The sequence below is a fragment of the Lichenostomus cassidix genome, chromosome 2 (genome assembly GCF_008360975.1).
Source record: "Lichenostomus cassidix isolate B80296 chromosome 2, HeHo_3.0, whole genome shotgun sequence".
Lineage (NCBI taxonomy): Eukaryota > Metazoa > Chordata > Aves > Passeriformes > Meliphagidae > Lichenostomus > Lichenostomus cassidix.
The window spans coordinates 67,370,374-67,390,404 of NC_139482.1; the positions used below are offsets into that span (position 1 = coordinate 67,370,374).

General features: G+C 38.8%; 1 protein-coding gene across 1 annotated transcript in view; it reads left to right on the plus strand.

Annotated features, from left to right (window-relative positions):
• The window catches only part of LYRM4 (LYR motif containing 4), an 85,231-nt gene that overhangs the window by 19,997 nt on the left and 45,203 nt on the right, over positions 1–20,031 (plus strand). Inside the window, exon 2 of the mRNA XM_085051978.1 lies at positions 1,443–1,563. Coding sequence (XP_084908104.1) covers positions 1,443–1,563 — 121 coding nt within the window. The remainder of the gene's footprint in view (positions 1–1,442; positions 1,564–20,031) is intronic.

Consider the following 20,031-nt stretch of genomic DNA (forward strand, 5'->3'; position numbering starts at 1 on the left):
AAATAATCAGCTTCCCCTTCATGTCTTGCTAGGAGAACAGCTGCAGATGGGATTGAGCCTCCATATTTAATACATTCTATTAACTTCACACATCCAAACACACACTCCCTCACTCCCTCACGCACCCCAGTGTCACATTATAGGTGAACAGGCCCTAATTAAAAGCATGCACCATCTGCCGGAGTGCGGCAGCAGAGTGGCACTCCACAGCCATCCTGATTCCTCTGATTGAAATGTATTATTTATGAGCTCAAAGACAAAATACACTGCTTGGCTGGTGAAAGCTGCATTAGGAGCTGGATAGCACCATCTAATGGAACAGAGTGCCACTGGCTATTCATCTTCCCTCTTCTTCCTCTCTTCTCCTCAGTCTCCTCCCCCAATAATTTTATTTTTCAGTCTTGTCCTTGAATTTTTTATGATAGTGTTTCAGACAGTTCATCTCTTGTGTTCCATATACAAGATTGGAAAGGGTTGTTGAAATACTACACTAATTGTGGGGGGTTTTTGCAGCCTTTTGTTTCCTTCCAGTGCCACATATAGGGTTTTACTTTCTGTAGCAAAAGTGATACTGATGTGACGTGGTGGTACAGAATTGGGACACTATCGAGGTAGCTGAGCAAGATCAATTTCTCCAGCCCCTACCATGGATCCATGCAATGGAAGTGTCCACTGCTCAGTCTGAAAAATATATTTTAATGTGGAAATTTGCGGGAGGGAGGGAGGGATGACAGTATGCTACAGACTATGTGAAGGTTCTTTACTGGTTGGAAAGAAAGCTCAAGATATGGAGAAAGCTCTAGCTTTGAACCTTCCTCTCTGGAAGCAGAGATCATCACCCTTTCCTGCTTGCCAAGATCATGTCCTGTGTTTGCTTCTTAGTGGGGAAATGGATGAGGAGGTGTTGGACTGAGGGGTGAAATACACCTTGTCAGGAGAGGAAAAGGATGACAGGGAAGGAACCTTTTCTGTGATGGTTGGTCCATCAGTCTACCTTTGTTGACTGCTAGGTTACAACACTGCATCAAGTAAAAGCATGTATTGTATTTAGTGTCTAGCTCAATGAACTTTAGAATATGCAGGTTAAGAATAGTCACACTGATTCAAAATAATCTGGAGAATGATGTGCTGGTTCTTAGCCTTTTTGTTATGTTTGTACATTTGTTTTGTTAAGTTTTGCAGTATCCATTCCGGACATCCAACAGTATAGTTTCAGCAATAAGAAGCAGTAAGGACTGGACTGATACTTGAAATATTAAATTTTTCTACAGCAACCTCCAATATAACAATTTTTTTTTTTTAAATTAAAGAATCTGGTCAATTTCAATATATATGGGGGTGTGTGTGTGCATTTTATTTTTTATATCAGCATGTTTTAAAGAATGTTGAAATGTCATAAATCAGGGCACATCTATGATCACATGTCTTCTTATTGTGTTTAGAACATATGCCATCAGAAGGATAAGAGATGCCTTTAGAGAAAACAAGAACATAGAGGATTCTGAAAAAATAGAAGAGCTACTGAATAAAGCCAAAGCAAACCTAGAGGTCATTCAACGGCAGGTATGTTTATTTCTATCATTTTAGATAAGAGTTGTACACATTTAACTGTCTTACGTTACTAGAGATGGGAAAAATAGATCCTTGCTCAAAACATCTCTAGATGAACATGAGTTTTTGTCAGAGTTTGTTCTTCCTTCTATCATAGGCTCAGAAGGGTGACTGTGACCCTCAATCCAAATAGTCTCACATTCTTCTGTGTTTGTTTTCTCCATCTCCAGATACAGTATTAAAATAGTAATAGAATGAGAAAATCCTGAAGCAAATTATGTAAATACTGGCTAAATGTGTCCTAACAGGGTGATAGATTTTTCTTTGGAAAATTTTAGTCACTGGCAACATTTTTCTTCCACCTTGTCTGAGTAGCATTTGCAGTATCTCTGCTCCTTCCACTTGGTACCATGTTGCTAAGACATGAAGTAGACTTCTTTGAATTTTAGATACTTTTTAACTTCTCATTCACACCCACTGTCTACAGTGACCACCAAAAACTGGAAGAAAGCAAGTTTCTGTGCTTGAACTCTCTATGGGCGCTTGCAATGCTGTTCCTCCTGGCAAAATCTGTGTTTGCTGACACCAGTCAGAGTTCAGTAGTACTTTTATTAAACACTGAATGAATATGTGCACCTTTTCCTCCATGGTTTGTTTTAATATGCATCTTTAAACAACCAGCAGGTCAGTTAAATGCGTTCTTATTGCAGTAGGGAGCTGAGCCCTTTGATTTGACAATTAAATATGAATATTTAGGTGAAGGTTAATTTCTTTGGCATTTCTTCTCCCAGGACCAGGTGTTGTTTTTTGGTACCGTAGTTTTGCTATCTTTTTTTAACCCAAACATTGCTATTTTTTTTATTTTAAGTGTTTCTTAGAGAGGCAATTTGGATTGGATTGTTCCAATGCAATTACATTTAAATGTTAGGGTGTTTGTTCTAAGATCTGTAGGTGATAATTAGCATTTTCAGCTCTTCTAATTCTATTACGTTGAAATATGTCTTTAATGTTGCACTTCTAGACATTTTCCAGACAAAGTACAATAACATTGCATTGACTTTTGGAAGGGTTTATCTTACATGTTTTCAGGAGTAATGGATAATAAATGTTATTATACAGTAACATAATAGGCAATCAAACTTTTTAACAAAAAATTAATCAGAAGAAAATTGTTTTATCAAGATAATTTTTTGACACACATCCCTGCAAGACTTGATGTTTGGGTAATAAAGACTTTTTTTTCCTGAAAAATTGAGAACTGTTGTGCTTTGCAGAACTTCTATTATGTTTCAGTGTCGTCTCACTTCCATCTGTTAAGCAAGAGATAAATGTTCTAAAAACAGCAACATTGTCTTAAAAGCTTTTCATCAGGACTATTAAAAACCTGAGCATCTAAGTTCATATTAATATTTACTTACTGTCAAATTTCATCACGCTCTATATAAAAAAAAACCATTCTTCCTCCTTGTTTAATTGAAGATCTAAGTAATTAAGTCATCTGACATTATTAAGACTTTAAAACTAACCAAGCATAATATAAAGTGCTTTTATTTTTAAATGCAGAAGCACTGAAGCAAACATGAGATCTAGCATACATCTAGTTTTGTGCTAAATTTGGGGTTTATTATGATGTGGTTCATCTTAGTATTGCTGACTTTTTCCTAGCATGTCAGTAGAAATTAAATAATATCCCTCTTTGCTGACAATTTGTTGTTACTCCAAAATCAAATTTATGTTCACTTTACATTCAAATTTATGGTTTAGTCATCAAAGTGACCATTGAAGTGTAAGGTTCATAAATAACTATTTGAATCAGCCTAGTGGGAAATGTGAAGTAGTGACAGATTACTGTCATTTTGTTCATGTCAGTCACTGTACAATTTGCTTGAGTGTTATAAAAGTAGCTTTATAATGCTGAAAAGCATGGAGGAACATTAGTCTCCACCTGGGTCCTCCTCGGCTTATTATTGGTTTAGATTTTAAAATATCCTGGTAAAGGAAGGAACAACTCTGATTCATTTTCAACACTGTTTGTAAAGATTTTTGTGTGTGTGTGTGTGTGTGTGTTTACTGTGTAAACAACAAAATTTTGTGATGTCTTTCCTGTAAAGAAGGGTGTTGTGAGAAATGCATTGTCACAAACAAGTTTGAAATAGAAAGCTTTAAAAAGTTTCGAGGCAAAGTCTTGAAGCTGTTTGAGGATTGTCATAGCAGTCATTCCCCAGCTATACTAATAAGGCTTCATTTCTGAGTTTCTATTATTGTTGCAGTATGTTAGTGGTAGGAGAATTTGCACTGAAATGTACTGCTGCTGCTGAAATTTAAGGTACCTAGAAGCCACTTTGAAGATCGGCTAATACTGAGTGCTTTGGAGTTTTCATTCTGACATGCTGTCTCTCAGGTTTTGGACTGAAAATATAACAGTGAAGTTCAAAAGCTGTATTAGACCTGTGTGCTCTGATCAAAGCTTTGTTTCAATTTATAGGATGTCTCATTCTTTCATATTCCTCTGTAGTACTTTCTCCTTAGTTTTATATTGTAGCTAGAAACTGCCAGTCATCTTGTTGTCCAGCTAAGAAGGATTATTTTGTTTTTTCTAGCAGCTCTGAGCCTTTATTATCAATTTTACTTACAGTTTTGACATCACACAACTACAATACTCTTCAATAAAAGAGTTTTATCTTTTTTAATAATCCAAACTGGTGAGAATCCTGGTTTGCACAAACCTTGATCAGGGAGCCAAGAGATGCACCATGAGCACTCAGACAGTCCAGACATGTGGATCTGCTTCCTTTACAGCTGGCTGGTCATCTCTGTTTTTTAAGGGAACAGATAAACTTTTCTTTTGAGTTGGTTTTCCTAAGGTTTGACCTCTCTTACTGTTCCCTTTGGATGTGTAGAATGAAGGAATGTGATGTTGAAGCACTAGACCCCAATTAGAAAAGTTCCACTGATAATGGTAAATACTGTATAATTGTAGCATTTTTCATGTTTGCAGCATGTTATAATAGTACATTCTAATCCTTGAAACATCTGTTGCTGGTAGTAACTTAAGATCCATTTCTTTTAAAGAAATGCTTCATGACTATGCCTTGATAAAAGCCCACATCATACTTAGTGTGAGATTTTGGTCTCTTACATTTCTCCATAATCAAAATAATTACTATGATCTTCTTCTGAAATTTGTGCAAGATAAGAACAGTTCTTCTGGGTCTTTTTTTTAGCAAGCCAAGTTGACAGCACAGCTGTGTGTAGCCAAGTAATGTGCCTTCCTGAGTTGTTCATTAGCAGTATCTTATCTTGGTAATATTTGAGTGAATTTGAGTAACACTTGAATGGAAGTGGAAATAAAACGAATTAATGTAGTAATACAGCACTCATATTATTATGAGTAGTATTCCTATTGTTTTCCATAGCTCAGTTCTAGTAATCCCGTGAATGATTTGCAGAAATAGCAGGTAAATTAGTAATTGCCAGTGTGTATGTACTACTGGACTGAAAGCACTTTCTTGAGTATTTGGAGGACTGGTACCAATTTATACAATTGTGAGTTTGTGACATTGGAATTGACATCTGAAGGAATTTATCAAACTTTAGGAAATGTTCTGGATATCTGAATAAGTTGTGTTTATACTGCAGAGCACTGTAGGCTGGATGCCATTTGCAGGAGAAGGTTCATTTTGAAAACTGTTGTTAGTATTAGTTTCAGGCTACAAGTCATATTTCTGTCTATTTTTTATGAATATGTAAGAAAGTTGCAAAATACTGTGTAATGTATTTCATTGTGTTGGCAGCAGTTTTGAAGCCAAGAGGAAAAAATAGCTGGAAAAGCTCTTTGAGTGCAAGGGGCAGCACCACACTGCTGTTCAGGAATGTATATGGTGTTGGCAAGTCATGTTTTCCTGCTGGCAGACAATTCTGTTGGAGCTCTAATATGTTTTATTCTTATCAACCTTGTCTCTGCAAGGAAGTTTTAAAATCACAGATGAATTTACTGCTTTTCTTGAGAAGCTCTTTGAATTTTATATCTTTTTTTTTATAGCTTCACAATGGCAAATACCCATTTTTCTACAAAAATACCTATTTTTCTGCAAAAAAAAGTAGACTTGCAGTTTTTTAGATGAGAGGATTCTCCTTGGAAGTTATCAAACTTCACTTTTTCACTTGTGTCACGTATTTTTATTTATTACAGTTGGATGTCGTGTTCCAACCAGGATAGAGCTGACATTACACCCAGACAATCCTTCTTACCTCTCGAGCCATTTAGCTGTAGTTAAAGCAAGTGTAGACAAAGTAAAGTTTTCAAATGCCTCCTTCGCGGTAGAAGAGCAGGAGGTGAGTGGCATAATCAAACAATGGACAAATATCCTGGTAAAACAGTTTTATCAAGTCACTGCACGGTGTTCATGAAGAGCCTAAACACTTCTAAATCCTTTGAATTGGCAGCTAGAATGTAGAAAATGTTTGGCAAGAGTCTCTTGCACTTCTTTTGCTCCTAGCCTGTTGCAGTACTGGTAGTCAGTTTTTAACTGCTTTACTACATCATGAGTTCTCACTTGTTTGGTTCCTTACCTGCAATTACCAAAATTATGCTGGAAGCTTGTGGCAAAGCCACAAACTGAATTCAAATCAGCTGACTTAGGGTTTAGAAGCCACTGGGGCATTTTCCTGTGTTTGTTGGGGTTTTTTAATTAATTTTTTTTTAATTTCAAAGCTCTTTGGGGTGGTATTTTTAGATATTTTCTTTTCCTTGAGGTCATTTAAATCCTTTTCTTATGTTCATATTGCATTTACTTTACATGTGGTTTGAAAACTTAAAATACTTAATAACCATAACCTACCAGGAGGAATATGATTAAGAAAGCAACAGAAATCTTTAACATATATTAAAATTCAGTGCTCTTGACTTAGAGACACAGATGCAGGTAAAGGAATGTATAAGATAGGATGGATAATACCTGCCTTTTAGTAAACAAAAGAAAGCTTGGAATTGAAATTGGGAAGCAGTAAATTCAGAGCTATACTGGTTTTGTATTTCAGTAGAAGACTAAATATATTTTATGTAGAGTAAATATCCATAAGGTTTTGGGGGTTGAAAAGGAGGAGGAACAAAAAAAAAGGTGTTGTAGGAGTGACTTCGAGAAAGGTTTGGAAATTTGAACAGAAACCCAACTGAATCAGAACTTGTCCTTTCACAGAACTTGGTAGCAGTGAGGTCTGCTTGGCCAAATACTTTTTCATCTTGGCATGTAGGCTGGCTTTGGAGATGTGCAGCATTGGAACAGATGCCAAAAGCCCAGAGCTGTCGTATCAGCTTAATTTCTGGCATCTGAGGGTGCAGGAAGCGTAGCAGACATTTCACTGGTCTTCAGGTGGCATGGCTCTCCAGTTTACACCTGTGCGAGTCTCCAGAGCAGTGTTACTCCTTAGGCTTTCGTTTAACTCTCCTGATGGAGAACAAGACTGTGTTTTCACAAGTGATTTGCTGCTGTTCATTCTGCTGACTAAACTACAAGTGGCAGGCTCTGTCTGCAATATTAAATACCAAAGTCAGCTGTGCATTGAGAGTAACCTTTAGGCTGCCAGCAGAGGCGATTCAGAGGTAGAATGAGGCTTTGTCTTTCTGATGTAAGAGCTTAGGGTAAAACACAGCATTTGATGTATGCAGTAACCTTTCCTAAAAAAAAAAAAAAAAAGATAAAGACTGGTGAGTGTTGGCAGATGCATTTAAAATACTGTAATTATCTGTCATAAAGAACTGTCATTATTTTTGTTGCATGTGTTTAATGGCTAATCCAGTGAGGTTGGGGCCTTATCATAAATAGTAACAGTAGTTATATAATACATCCAGAGCTATGAGCACCTGATGTTATGCACAGATGAGGGCTGTCTGAAGGACAGGAGAAGGACTTACTTTGTAGTGAGCAATTTGGTGTGGCAGTATGTCACATCCAATAAAGCAAATGCTAGGTGTAAACTTCCACATGGGAAAGACTAAGTTTTATCAGCCTGGCTGGTCAGTAGCTTCTTGAAACAGTTAGGAGCAATAGCCATTCTGTGCTGAAGAAAGCTCCAGAAGCAAGGAAAGCTCATGTTTTCAGGCAGATGTGTCCCTCTACCATTTGTCCCTTTGTGTTTTACTGCTTTGCTGTGTTTGGTGTCTCAAGGGCTTCAGCCCGGGGTGTAAATGAATGTGGCTCTTAGGGGTGAAGTTTTGTTGAAACAAAACTCCAGGGAGGCTTTTCCAAATGAGGTAACAGCAAGTGTATGTGTGTCTTAGTACAGTTAAAAAATACTGTCAGAAGAGGGAAAGTAGAAATAAGTGCTGTCGTTTTGATCACAGCTCAAATGACCTCTGCTGTGTTTCTAATCTGACTGTGTGATCTTGCTTTGATGCCTGTCAGTCTGGTTTGCAGAGGTGCCCATTGAGGGAGAGTTTGAAGACTGAGTTTCTCTCATTAAAGTGTATTAACCTTTGAGCAACTTCTTGTCTTTCTTGCTGTGTGAAGTCTACTGCAGAGCAGAACATCTGTGGAGGTTCTCTTTTTTACTTAATAGGAAAGGAGAGGTATGGCAATTTTGTGTGTTATTTATGAAATGTACAACCTTGTAAAAGCCCTATGTATGTCTGTGACTTACATTCACATCAGAATATTGATCTCTCAAGAGAGTGCCTTTTCAGAGGTAAACCAATTTTAAGTACAGCAAGACCTTGAGGAAATTAGAAGGATTGCTGTTTTGAGGACTTCTGAAAAAAGTGAGAGAGAAAAAAGTGCTGTTATTAAAATAGTGATCTCTTGATCTCTCATTGTTTGTTGGTTGCTTTTTAATCTGTTGTATTTTTATTTCTTTTTTCCTTGGTGAGAAAACTTTCCATCCTGATTTTGTACTGTGTATTGAAAGGAGACACTGTCAGATTCACTGGCACTGCAACTGAGCAGGCACACTTCCCTCCAGGAGGAGTTTTGGCACATTTGTCTGGTGCCTCCGATCCCCAGGACTGTGTTCTTGTGCCCTTGAATTGCAGTCTGGAATTCAGGATGACAATGTTTGTGTTGGCACACTCACTATCTGGCAAGTCACCTGGTCCTCTACCTGTGGTACAGTAGGGGTTTTTAATGACATTTGCCCCCCATCCCCCATGCTCAATCCTCAGTCTCTTAGCATATTACAGTTTCAGTTTTTCCATTTGCAGCTAACAGAAAGGAGGCATCCTCCTTAAACTGCGTGCATTCTTTTCTGGCCTTTCAGATGACCATTGCTTCTCCCCACATCACACTGAAATCATGTTTTAAAATTTTCCCCTGCCACTCCAAATCAGATGCCTTTTTTTTGTTTCTTCCACAGATAGTTTCTCAAGTCTAAATTTAGTTTACTCTTTTCTTCCTTTTCAAGATAAGGGCAATCTGCAAAGAGCTCCATTTGCCCTATTTGCTCCAAGAATCTGATTTCATTAGTGCTTTTTATTTCCCCATCTTATTATCTTCATGGGTCTTCTGTTGGTTGTCATTAAAACTCTTCCATTTTTCCAGTTGCAAAGGTGACATTGTTTTCGTTTTTTGAAATTGCTTGTCAAAGTGAAAGCTGTTTATACAATCCACCAACATTAACAGTCATTTAATAAAAATCTGAAAAAAACCAGTTACCTTAATAAAAAAAAAAGCCCTCTTCATGGTCCTTTGTGTCTGGTATGTCTGCATGTGTTGTAATCTTCTGGGGGTCCATTGAATACCCCTGTGGGTTATCATGGCACCAAACATGGTCTCTGTCACCAATACCATTTGACTGAATTAGCAACCAAGTAAATTCACAGTGATTTAGTTTTATTTTGACAATAAACATATGTGTGGCCTTCACATAAAAGCTCTTTCAAGCAAAGAAGCTTTATCATTGATGTGTTTTTTTACAATTTTATCTTTTTTGCAGTAATTCATATTCTGTCTAAGCTGCTTGTTTTTGAGGGAAATGTGTTTGATCCATGAAGATGTGATGAAGGCCAGGCTTAGGGAAGGAAGTTGCTAGACTCCAACATGAGGATGTCTGATCAAGCCCTTGAAAGTTTAGGCAGGCAAAGCTGTTTTCTAGACAAGAGTGTAGAGTGAAGTTTAATTAGTGTTTACGCAGTCTCCTTGGTACTTGGTGCATTGCTGCTGTCTTTAGCTTTGTGCTTTCTGAGGTGAGCCTGGGTTTTTTTGGCCATTTAGAGCTATAGCTGCAGTGCCCTTCATCTTCGTGACAGGCATTATGCCAGTACATTAATTCTGAAAGAAAGTAAAAAGAAGAAGAAAGAAGGAGCCCAAACTCTTCCAGCCACGTTTAAATCACAATTTGACTGATTCCTGTTGTTGTGCTTTCTGGGTTATATCAGATACATGTTTCCCCTCTTTGAGGTATGTGCTGCCTGAACGTCCTTCCAAGGCTGTTTGCTTGGCAGGAAGTGAACCATTACTAAGCAGAGTTTTGAGCTCACCTTTATAATTCTGTCACCAGTAGAAAGTGCATAAATGCATAGTTTAAAGCAAATATCTGCTATTTATGCTGTAAAAATAAGGTCCCGTCCCTCATCAGGGCGGTTATGAATATTGCAGTGTAGTGGCTAAATAATACATGCATGGTTTTTCTTCTGTGAGCATAATTGACCTGGTGAGCAGTTGCTTTGATAATTTTTAACCATGTTTTCACCCAAGTGTGTGGTTAATGAGAGCATTATGTGACCTAATCACTTAGCCTTTCACATTAGTATGGATCTTGTTTGTAATTCTCTTGATTTTGTTGTTGACCCAATGCTTTGGTTCTGTGTTCAAGTTATCTTAATTTTAAATGAAAATACTTCTTGTCTCGCAGAAGTCTAATTTCTATGCACATTTGTCAGTAGTGAATACTTAGTGGGAGTGATTACTCTCTAACTGCTTGTGCCAGTATACCTCTGGGAGGTTAATCAATCTTGTGCTTTTTAATTGACATCAATAATGTGTTTACATTTGTCAATATTTCTTAATTGTCAAGTTATAACCGTGGAACTTCAATAATAAATCATGCCAATGGTTAACTTCATACATTAGATTTTTAAGAGTCTCCTTAAGCAGTTTGACATGTTGTAAATTGCTTTTAAAATGATGTATGTATACTCATGGGGGAAGAGGAGAAAAAAATTGGTATGCAAAGTTGTGCTGTCGAATAATACTGCAGAACTGGCCCACTGACAGTAACATGCCTTTAGCACATGTAGGATATGCTTTATGGGAAAAAAAGGGAGTAAGTCTTTTCAAAGTGCTTGTTTTATTACTAATAATTTTGTGAGTATGACAGCACTTGCACGTTTGTTGTGTCATCCCTGGGGACTTGTCAGGCCTGGGATTTCTGCCATTCCCTCAGGTGTACAGGCAAGACAGAAGGCAGAGAATTTCCGGTTCTACTGCTCTTCTTCAGAACTCTGGGAAATTAAGGTGTCCTGATTTTAATTGTGCATTTCACAAATGTCCTAATTATTGTGGTGGAAATGAAGAAGCTAGCTCTGTTTAAATACAAGCATGTATTTGAAGACTTGGGTGCACAGGGAACCAAATTATTTGCTCAGGTTCACAAAATATGCTTACAGCAGTAATTAAGGCATGATAGTCAAAGTTTTACAACATTGTCTATCTCAGAAGGTATCCCTTCATCATCTACCTTACTCTCTTCTCTGTCCACTTGAAACCCAAGCAGCAGTATTCTGAAGAAGGAAATCTGCATAGACAGAAAGCTGGCAGGATGCTGCCCACATTGTGTCATTCTCACCATGTTTTATGGGCTACATCAAAGACAATATAAGAACTAAAAAGCCAGCCTAAAGAGCAGTGAAGAAAAACTTAGAAGTTGATGCTGTTTTCTAGGTAAGTGAAAACCAGTGTGAACACCAGGAACATCAAGGCTGCCTTTTATTTGAAAAGGCTAAGTATTAAATATTTCCAGTATAGTCTAGCAGCCATTTTGTTGACTTCTTGCAAATGTTGTAAGTAATCAATTAAACCTCTCCCTCCTTTTTTGAATGAGACAAGACTGATAAGAAACAGCTATTAAACAAAATTACAGTAGTTACCAAATCCAAGTGCATTTAAAGCAAGTGTGTGTAATCAATCTCTTTTGAAGTGTAAAGCAATTCACAAGACAGGTCCATTGACACTTTCTTTAGCATGGCAGATTAAGTGCCTTCACGTTGCATGTAAAGGGCTTTGCAGAAGGTTGCTTGTGTGAATAAGTGATATTTAGTTTCAAAAGCAGACATCCTGGGGTGCTTGCATGACACCTCAGCCCAGACACTGCTGCAGGGGTTCTGAGCAAGAGGTTGTTTGCATCCATGTCTAGAAAGGTAAACTTGGGTCAGTGTATGAATGTGTGAATGAGCACAAGTCTTTAAGAAGTGCTGACCTTTCAGTGGCATTCAAATTATGTGCTTTTGGTTTCTAACTTACTAAGGTACTTGAGATGTGTATGAAACTAAATTTAGTGCAGCTGTGTGGTGGGTTGACCCTGACTGGACATTAGGTGCCTACCAAAGCTGCTCTGTCTCCTAAGCTACACAAGGGAGAGAAAATACAATGAAAGGTTTGTGGGTTAAGATAACTCAGGAAGTGATCACTCACCAATTAGTCTCATGGGCAACTCACCTTGGAGAAATTAGTATAATTTATTAATAATCAAATCAGAGAAGGGTAATGAAAAGTAAAACCAAATCTTAAAAACAGCTTCCTTTCACTCTCCCTTCTTCCCAGGCTTAAATTACTCCCAGTTTTCTCTACCTTCTTGTTGCAGAGGCTGGGAAATGCAGGCTGCAGTCAGCTCATCACACATCATCTCTGCTGCTCCCTTCTCCTCAGGGGGGACTCCTCACACTCTTCCCCTTCTCCAGCGTGAGGTCCCTCCCACAGGAGACAGTCTTTTATGAACTTCTCCAGTGTGAGTCGTTCCCATGGGGTGCAGTCCATCAGGAACAAACTGCTACAGCTTGTGTTCCTCACAGGGTCACAAATCCTGCCAGCAAACCTGCTCCTCTCCACCAGTCCAGAGGTCCTGCCAGGAGCCTGTTCCAGTGCTTCCCATGCAGTCCCTTCCTCCTTCACGCATCCGGCTGCTCTGGTATGGTATGCTCCACAGGCCACAGGTGGATCTCTGCTCCACCATGGACCTCCCTGGGCTTCAGAGCACAGCTGCCCCACCATGGTCTGCACCACAGGCTGCAGGGGGATCTCAGCTCTGGCACCTGGAGCGCCTCTTGCCCCTCCTTCTGTGCTGACCTGGATGTCTGCAGGGCTGTGCATCTCACATATTCTCATTCCTGTCTCCTGGATGCAATTATGCAGGTTTTCTTTTTTTCCTCCTCCTCCTTAAATATCCCAGAGGCACTATCACTGCTGCTGACCTTGACCAGTGGTGGATCTCTCTTAGAGCCAGCTGGCATTGGCTCTCTCAGACACTGCAGGAAGCTTCTGGCACCTTCATAAAGAAGCTACTCCTGTAGTCTGCCCAATACCAAAACCTTGCCACAGGCTGTTAGCATGAAGAACATAAATTCTTGTTCAGAAGTTTGGAAAAAATTATTTTTGTTCACAGTCCTCCACAAATCTATTTAATGCCAGCATAGCCTGAAGTATAGGTAAAACTAGTTCAGTTGTCAGGTTTTCTGGTACTTTGGAGGAAGACTGAAATAGCTGCTACCAGGTCATCAGGTGGGATGTGTTTTCAAGTATAAGTGGGCCTGATACAGGAAACGTGTTTCAACCTTCTTTTCTCAGGCATCCTACACTGAGTGAGTACTGGGGCTGCTGAGAAAGTAAGGAGTGTAATGAATATCTGTAATGTATATTCTCATAGGCTGAGAAGAGAGGATGAGTCTTTTGTTCAGAGGGTAGCTGAGCAGATTGAAAGCAAGGATCTGGACTTGTATTCACACATTTATGCTGACTAATGTGGGTGCTTGAGAGCTCAAGGTAGTCTGGAAGTCACAAGAATGTAGCTACAAAATTACATAAGGATTCAAGAAGATGAGCTTTTCCCCTCTATTACAGTTTCATGTTTGAATAAGATCAATACAGTGTAAAAGTAGAACTTGTGGTCTTTTTCATCTTTTGGTAAAGTACAGGCCATCTGTGATTCTATTCTTTCCTAAATCTTCAACTAAAAGGAGAGTAACTCTATGCTGCTAATCTGTGGGAAATAATTCCTTCAGGGAAGCTGAAGAGCACTGTGGAGCTTCACAGTGCACTTTGTATTTTTCACAGGTGCATAGCATGCGCATCTCCAGTTGTAAAGCTGAAAGCTTTGGGTTGAGCAGTGATGGGGCTTAAGTTCCCAGTAACCATCTCCACATACAAACATAGAATCACAGAATGGTTTGGGTTGGAATGGACCTGAAGGGACCTTAAAGACTGTCTAGTTCAATCCAAGCCCCCTGCTTTGGTTAGGGACACCTTCCATTGGAGCAGTGAAGCTCAGCTGATCAGAATTCAACTATAGTACTTCTAATTTCAAATGTTTTTAACAGTCTACAGTTAAGAATTTATTTTTTAGAAACACTACACAGCTTAGGCTATTCTGTGGAAGGCAGTAGTCAGTTCATACCTGGCCCCCAGACAGGAGGACAGTTGTTCGGGAAGTAGTGACAGATAATTAGGTCAAGATCAGTTCACGTATTTTGTATATCCATGTAAGGTAGTCAAATCCAGCTGCACAACACATTATTTTTGTAAGTGCTGCTTGATTTTGGTTTTTGTTTTTAACTTTTTTTTGAAAAAAGTTCTTTATTTGATTTGCTGGCTAAGGCTTTTTAAAATGTTAATAGCAGTCTTGTACCTCTAATACAGAGTGCTGTGGAGCTGAGAGGAGAGCCTAACCTACTCTTACGAAAGAAAACAAAATAGAGAAAGGGTGGAACACAGGAACAGAGAGATCCAAGGTTTCCCACAGTATTGTAATGGATATGACCTTTAATACTGAGGCCTTTGGATCAAATTTAAGTTGGCATTAAAATTTTCTAATAAATTCCCTGCTGAATCTCAGAGTTTTTTTCCTCAGATTTAATTCAATAAGGTCACAATAAAGCAAGTGCTGTCTGTGCTATTGTAATTGCTCTCAGCAGGCTGGTAATGTTATAGCAGAGAAGTACTGCTACTGTGCTTTTATTCCTTTCTTCAAGCACTCTTCTTCCTACATGCTTGCTCCTCCTGCTCTCCGGTCTACCCTAAGTAGGAAGTGAAGCTGTTTTAAATGCCATTTCCTTCTCATTTTAACACATTTTTATAGTAATGCTTTCCTGAGTCTCTTTAACAAAGGCAATAAAAGTATAGCCTGTCTTATAGCAGAATAATTGGAGACTTGTATTTCCTTTCCTTAATTTTCATCCAAGCATGCATTAAATTCAGCTTCATCAGTTCTTAAAAACTGGTATTCGTAAACACACAATGCTTAGTTCATTTTAGCTTAGTGCCTTTAGGGTTGTGGAATAAATGTGCAGCCAGATGAGTTTCTCTTAGACACATCGGGAGAAACTCTGAATACCTACTGTCCCGTGTTTCGTTATTAAAAAAAAAAATTGCAGCTTATCATAGTGAGGCTATTTGTACTGGGGGACCTACACCACATCCTTTGCAACTTTCTGAGGAGTGTTGTTAATGTTGTTTTTATAAGTGCCAATTCATGCTTAGGGTGCTACTGCTAGAGCTGTTACTACTATATCTGAAGTAGATCAGTGTTGCTGTTGAGCCGCTAGTAGAGAAGGAAAGCCCCGATTCTCAGCGTGGCATAGAAAAAAGCGCTTTATTATTTGAATCCAACATATATATAGACTTTTAAGAGGTCACCCAGATTGGTCAGTCAGAAACATCCCCCTAGGCCTGATTGGCCCGGCCTGAACTGTCCAAATCTCGAGACATTGTAACAACAACATCCAAACTTTATCTTTGTTTATGAAACATAGAAGAATGTTCTCATGGGAAAGACCTGTGCTAGCCACAGATCAGTGTGGTAAATAATGCCCAGCAGAGTGCTGTGATCATGGTTCTCACTGAAATTCCATGGGACTGTGAGAGACTCAGGGTAATTCTGCATGGGTTTCCAGGCATAACATCCTCCTTTTTGCTGTCAGGTAGTCAGTCAAAAATGTCAACTTTCTGTCTGTATTTGTGCAGCTGTGTGTATCACAGCTGGTCCTTTTTTAACAAATGAAGTTGTATCTTAAAACCCTGTAACTAGATCACATAACGGTGCCATGATGGGCCAGTCTTTTAGGTGTGGGCCTAGATACACTTTTCTTGACTGTGGACACAAAGCAATAGTTCATATTCCTCAGCATAACTGCTAGCTCAGGCCTTTGCTGTTTCAAAGGACCAACCTGGACCAACCATTCTTATTTGGTTTCCAACACCTTAACTGGCTTCAGACTTCTCCATCTCCACGCTCCTGGTCCATCATCTTTTTGCACTGTCTTTTCCGGGGGCCCATAATTTCTTATCTGAAGCATCTTGCACAGACACATGTGTGTGTGTCTCCGGCTACATGCAGGCACTGACTGTTCAGTGCCCATGGCATTCATTGCTGCTAAAGAAACGAGTCTTTTACTGGCGTGGATATTCCACTGCTTACAAGCATAGTCAGCTAACGTGTTCAGTGGGATATCTCTCCTCTTGCCCACATGCAATTGATCGGAAATTAGGAGCAACAAAAGATGTTTTACAAAGGTTGTTCCAGCTCTGAAGTGCATGCAGCTGTATTCTTCCCACCTTCAACCTCCATGGCAAGCAGAATTGATCAGGGCTACCCCACAGCATGTGGACAGTTTCGATGTTACATAGTGCTGCTTGCATATCTCTGCTAAGTCTGCTTCAGTAATTACAAACAACAGATTATGATCTTCCATCATAGCATTTCACCTGCTTTGTTGTTGCTCATCGTTTCCTCTTTTTTTTAAACTGCTCTTGATATCTACTCTCAGCCATGGATCATATGGTGCTGGCAGGATGTATACCACAGTGCCAGCATGTTTGATGAACTTAAGTGAGAAAAGCCATCACTTCTGCAGTGTGTGGAGTTTCTCCCAGCCAGCATGCAGGTATGTGAAGGGAGATCACTCCTGATCAATAACTGCCCATTGCTTTTTACTTATGACATACACAATTTATGTATCCTGCTGCTGCCAGAAGAAACTAATTCCCAGCAGCAGAGATGCAACACAGCTACTTTAAAGCTGAATGGTCCTGAGGTGGAATGATGTTACTGACCTGAAACACTTCAAAAAGCTTGATTATGAAGCCTGCTGTGGTTTGAGCTTGCAGTTTCTGAGATAGGTTAACACTGCTCTGAATCATTGTGAGACATGATCAGAGTGTTGCTTTGTAAATTAAATAATGAAGCGTTTACGGGTGAGAGTTCCTACTGTAATTGACAGTTAGACTGTGCTTTAAAAACATCAGAATATACATCACATGATGGTAAGATCTGGAATTTGTTTTGGAAACTTGACTTTTAGTCATAGCGACATGAAGTCTTCCAAAGTCCACATTTAATTTATAATGCTTTGTGTTTTAACTGTAGCAGTAATAGCAGTAAGAGTGAATAATCAAATAGCCCTTTGGGTAGCATGATTTTTTTAAACAAAACTAATAATCTGGCTTAAGTAATTTAGCTAAAAGCTCCCATGACTGAGAGAGACTTTCCCTTGATTTTCCTGTAGATCTCAACTGTGAGCTGGTAAGTTTCTGTGAAGGATTTTGATAAAGCAGCAAAAATAAAACCTATCGTCCTTGCCAGTTCTTGGCCATTTGCATGTATGAGTTGCCATTGCCCCAGGACTTCTGAAATTCTATAAGAATTGTAATAGCATTTGTGAATCAGTCTGCTTTCAGATGTCAAATGGCATATTTTTAACACTTATTAGCCTAGATAAAACATTTCAAAATCTTGCCACTCTTGCAAAAAAAAATCCAATTTCATATACAAATTTTACCCTGCCTATTACAGTCATACCTCAAACTCTGCAATGTGGGATATGGGATATCCCAGCATGGTGTATGAATTCAATGGTAAAGAAAATTCACTGCAGTAAACATCTGTGGTTTTTTTTTTTAAATCAGTGCTTTTTAAAATTTCTAGGGAGAATTTCCCGTATTGTGATAAATAGTAGAAAGTTTCATCTCCCTTGCACAGAAAGTTGGCGTTGAGTAGATTTGACTGCGGTATTTTGTCATTAATTTTAACCTGTCATATTATTACATTTATTTATAAATGTTCCTGTCTTTACTACTCTGTCTCATATGAGTGGTGTTCACAGCTTACTACTGTGAACCCATCAGGTCAGAACACTTTTGTTATAAAAACCATTAAATATTTCCAAGTCCCATCTAAAATTTTTCAAAGAACTGAGAACTTGATCTCATGATTTAACACAAAGAGTCTTTCAATGCCATTTCATTGTAGTGAAAATAGGGGCATTTCAGATTTCTATTTGTTTTCTTTTTTTATAAAGTTGGATAAGCAGGGCAGTTGGTAGAAATCACATTGAGGGGGACAATGTAAATTTTGTGCTACTGAGATCCATTTAAGCAGTATCTGTTCTGGAAATACTTCTATATTGAAAGAATCTATTGCCTGTATTTTTTGTTTGGAAATGCTAGGAGTTTGAACAGATAAAGCAAGCTATCAAGTTCTGCATCAAATGATCCACTAGACTTTTACCTTTGGTTTCATGGCATGGCTGTTAATCCTGGGATCAATTGGAAGGTGAAAAGCCAATAAATCTGTAAACATTCACATACTTTTTGTGTACTCAATCCTCATAATGAAGAAGACTTCATGCAGAGGTTTTGCCTCTTAATTTAGAATTAAGCATTTCCTTACTATTGTAGTACGTACAAAAATGCACTGAACTTGTGGTTTCTAGGAATATTTAGTCTGTTCTTGTTAGCAGGCTGTCCTCCTGTGCTGTAGGTATCAACACACATGTTTGGGATTGTTTCTACCATTTGTTACTAACTGAACTAAAATGCAAGAAGCTTCCAGTTAGGTTTCAGGAGGTACAAGGTAGGCAGCAAAGCAATTCCAACTTCATGTGACATTGAATGATACCAAAAGTACAAAGCAGTGACTCTACACAACTGAGAGGGCTGCTTCCCCCACTTAGACAGTTTTCCTGTTCCCCTGCCCTGCGGAAGGCTGCACTCCTCATGTGGTCCTGCTCTCTCCAGCACTTCTCTGGAGGCAAGAGGGAGCAAGTTGTTACTCCACATTTAGAGCAAGTGAGTGTCTCTGTATCCCAGGGCTCGGGCATGGGATGTTGAGGGCCTGTACCATGAACAGGTGGGAAGGATGAAGAGGATGTCAGTACCACATTGTATTTGTACATGGACTGCACTTTCTTGACTCCCTGAGTGATGAACTTCTTGTTACCACAGGAATGAAGGAAATGTTACCAGAGGAATGAAGGAAATTTCCCCTCATGATAGCTCTACCTTGCAGCCTCATTGAGACCTAGAGCCATAAGTCCAAAATACATAATAGTCCAACAGTGTTTAGTGATTTCATGGGTTGGGTTTTTTTGGTAGGGATACTGTGGGACATTCAGATGTTCTTTTCTATCTAAAACATGTATTAGGGGTTTTTGCTGTTATTATTGCCAGTATTTTGTGGGTTTTGTATCCTTATGAGTTATTAGTACCAGTTTTAACCATTAGCTAAACTCGGACTTTCTTTCCATCAGAAGTCTTTGGGAAAACAATGTGTGGCTAGCACAGGTCTTTCCCATGAGAATTCCTATTGTGTTTTATAAATAAAGATAAAGTTTGGATGTTATTAAAAACAGTGTCCCAAGATCTGGATGGTGCAGGCCTGGCCAATCAGGCCTAGGGGGAGGTTTCTGACTGACCAATCTGGGTGACCTTTGAAAACTCTATATATATGATGAAATCAAAACAATAAAGGTCTTTCCTTCTTGCCACTGAGAACTGGGTTCTTTACTCTGCTAGCGGCTCAACAGCGACAACAATGGCTAAGGCATGTTGTGCATTCTTCTCCCCAAAATTTTCAAAAGCATTGTAAGAGAGTTATGTGTTTGCTGCATAGGACTTTCTCATGGGAACACATTTCTTTCAAAGCTGTCTTTGAGCACTTAACTAAAAGGCACCAAAAGGTGGTGTTGTAACATTCTTCTTAATAAACAATTTGAGGGGTTTTTTACCCACGCTACAAATAGTTGTTGGCATAGTCTTTTTGTTTGAAAGAGTGAAACCCACATGTAAGGACAGTGCTTCTGTGACACAACTTCAGACCAACTACAGATATTTTTGCAGTAACCTACACTCAATTGTAGTCACCATTTAGTGAATAAAAGAGGATGCATGGAGAGCAATGTCATGGCTAGAAGAACATGACACTGGAAAAAAGGTATGTCCTGAGATTAAAGAAAACATTTAAGTATCATTAATGAAACTTAGCAAGGGTAAAATAGCATAGTCC